The sequence below is a fragment of the Charadrius vociferus genome, unplaced genomic scaffold (genome assembly GCF_000708025.1).
Source record: "Charadrius vociferus isolate BGI_N301 unplaced genomic scaffold, ASM70802v2 scaffold2894, whole genome shotgun sequence".
Classification (NCBI taxonomy): domain Eukaryota; kingdom Metazoa; phylum Chordata; class Aves; order Charadriiformes; family Charadriidae; genus Charadrius; species Charadrius vociferus.
The window spans coordinates 10,335-11,340 of NW_009648232.1; the positions used below are offsets into that span (position 1 = coordinate 10,335).

At 60.3% G+C, this 1,006-nt stretch overlaps 1 protein-coding gene across 1 annotated transcript in view; it reads left to right on the forward strand.

The window, feature by feature from the left end:
* Positions 1–1,006, forward strand: part of LOC104285644 (dynamin-2) — a gene marked incomplete at its 3' end in the record, with an annotated part of 16,883 nt that overhangs the window by 4,548 nt on the left and 11,329 nt on the right. Inside the window, exons 4-5 of the mRNA XM_009884113.1 lie at positions 198–401; positions 741–839. Coding sequence (XP_009882415.1) covers positions 198–401; positions 741–839 — 303 coding nt within the window. The remainder of the gene's footprint in view (positions 1–197; positions 402–740; positions 840–1,006) is intronic.

Here is a 1,006-nt window from a genome sequence, read left to right on the forward strand (position 1 = left end):
CTGCTGGCCTGGGGGTCGAGGGGGGCCGCCTGGGCCACCCCCCGAGCAGACACAGTGGTCGCTGTTCCTTCAGAGGGGATCTTTAGGCTTGCGGAGGGGTGGATCTGTCAGCAGCTCTGAAGAGATCCAGCTGCGAGACCGACCGCTCCCAACGCCGGGCCCTTCACCCCAAACGCGGGTTCTCTCTGTCCGTTCAGTGTTGAACCTGACTCTGATCGACCTGCCGGGTATCACCAAAGTGCCGGTGGGGGACCAACCGCAGGACATCGAGTACCAGATCAAAGACATGATCCTGCAGTTCATCAGCAGGGAGAGCAGCTTGATCCTGGCTGTCACGCCGGCGAACATGGACCTGGCCAACTCAGACGCGCTCAAGATGGCGAAAGAAGTTGATCCTCAAGGTAAGACGGTTGCGTCCTCCTGCCTGTCTCTGCCCGTGCCGCTGCCCCAGCCCAGCTGTGGAGCGATAAAGTCTTCAGCGGCTGTCGCTGCAGAGTCTCAGCCGTCAGTTTCCCGATTTTGGCACCGGAGGGGCTTCTCATCGCTCCTCGCTTCTCACAGAGGACTCTCCATCCTCTGATGGTTGGGGAAGGGCCAGCGGTTCCACTCCTGGCTGGCGCCTCCGTGTTTGCCATGGTTACGCACCCGCCTGCCCTCCTTTTGGTGCGTTCCGTGAAGCAAGGTTGACCGATTGCTCATTTGCGAGATGAACCGATTGCTCGTTTGTGTGGCCGCTTCAGGCTTGCGGACGATTGGAGTCATCACCAAGCTGGATCTGATGGATGAAGGCACGGATGCCAGGGATGTGCTGGAGAACAAGCTGCTTCCTTTGCGAAGAGGTATAACGAACCACGAAGGCTTTGCATCTCCCCGTATCCTCCCCCTAACGACCTTCGTCTCTCCCGTGGAGAGAGTGGTGTTCCCAAACGAGCGGAAGGGCGGCTCCTGTGCTCTGCGGTGGCTGCTGGGCAGCCCGGGCCCTTCGTGCTGCCCTCTGCTCTGGGAT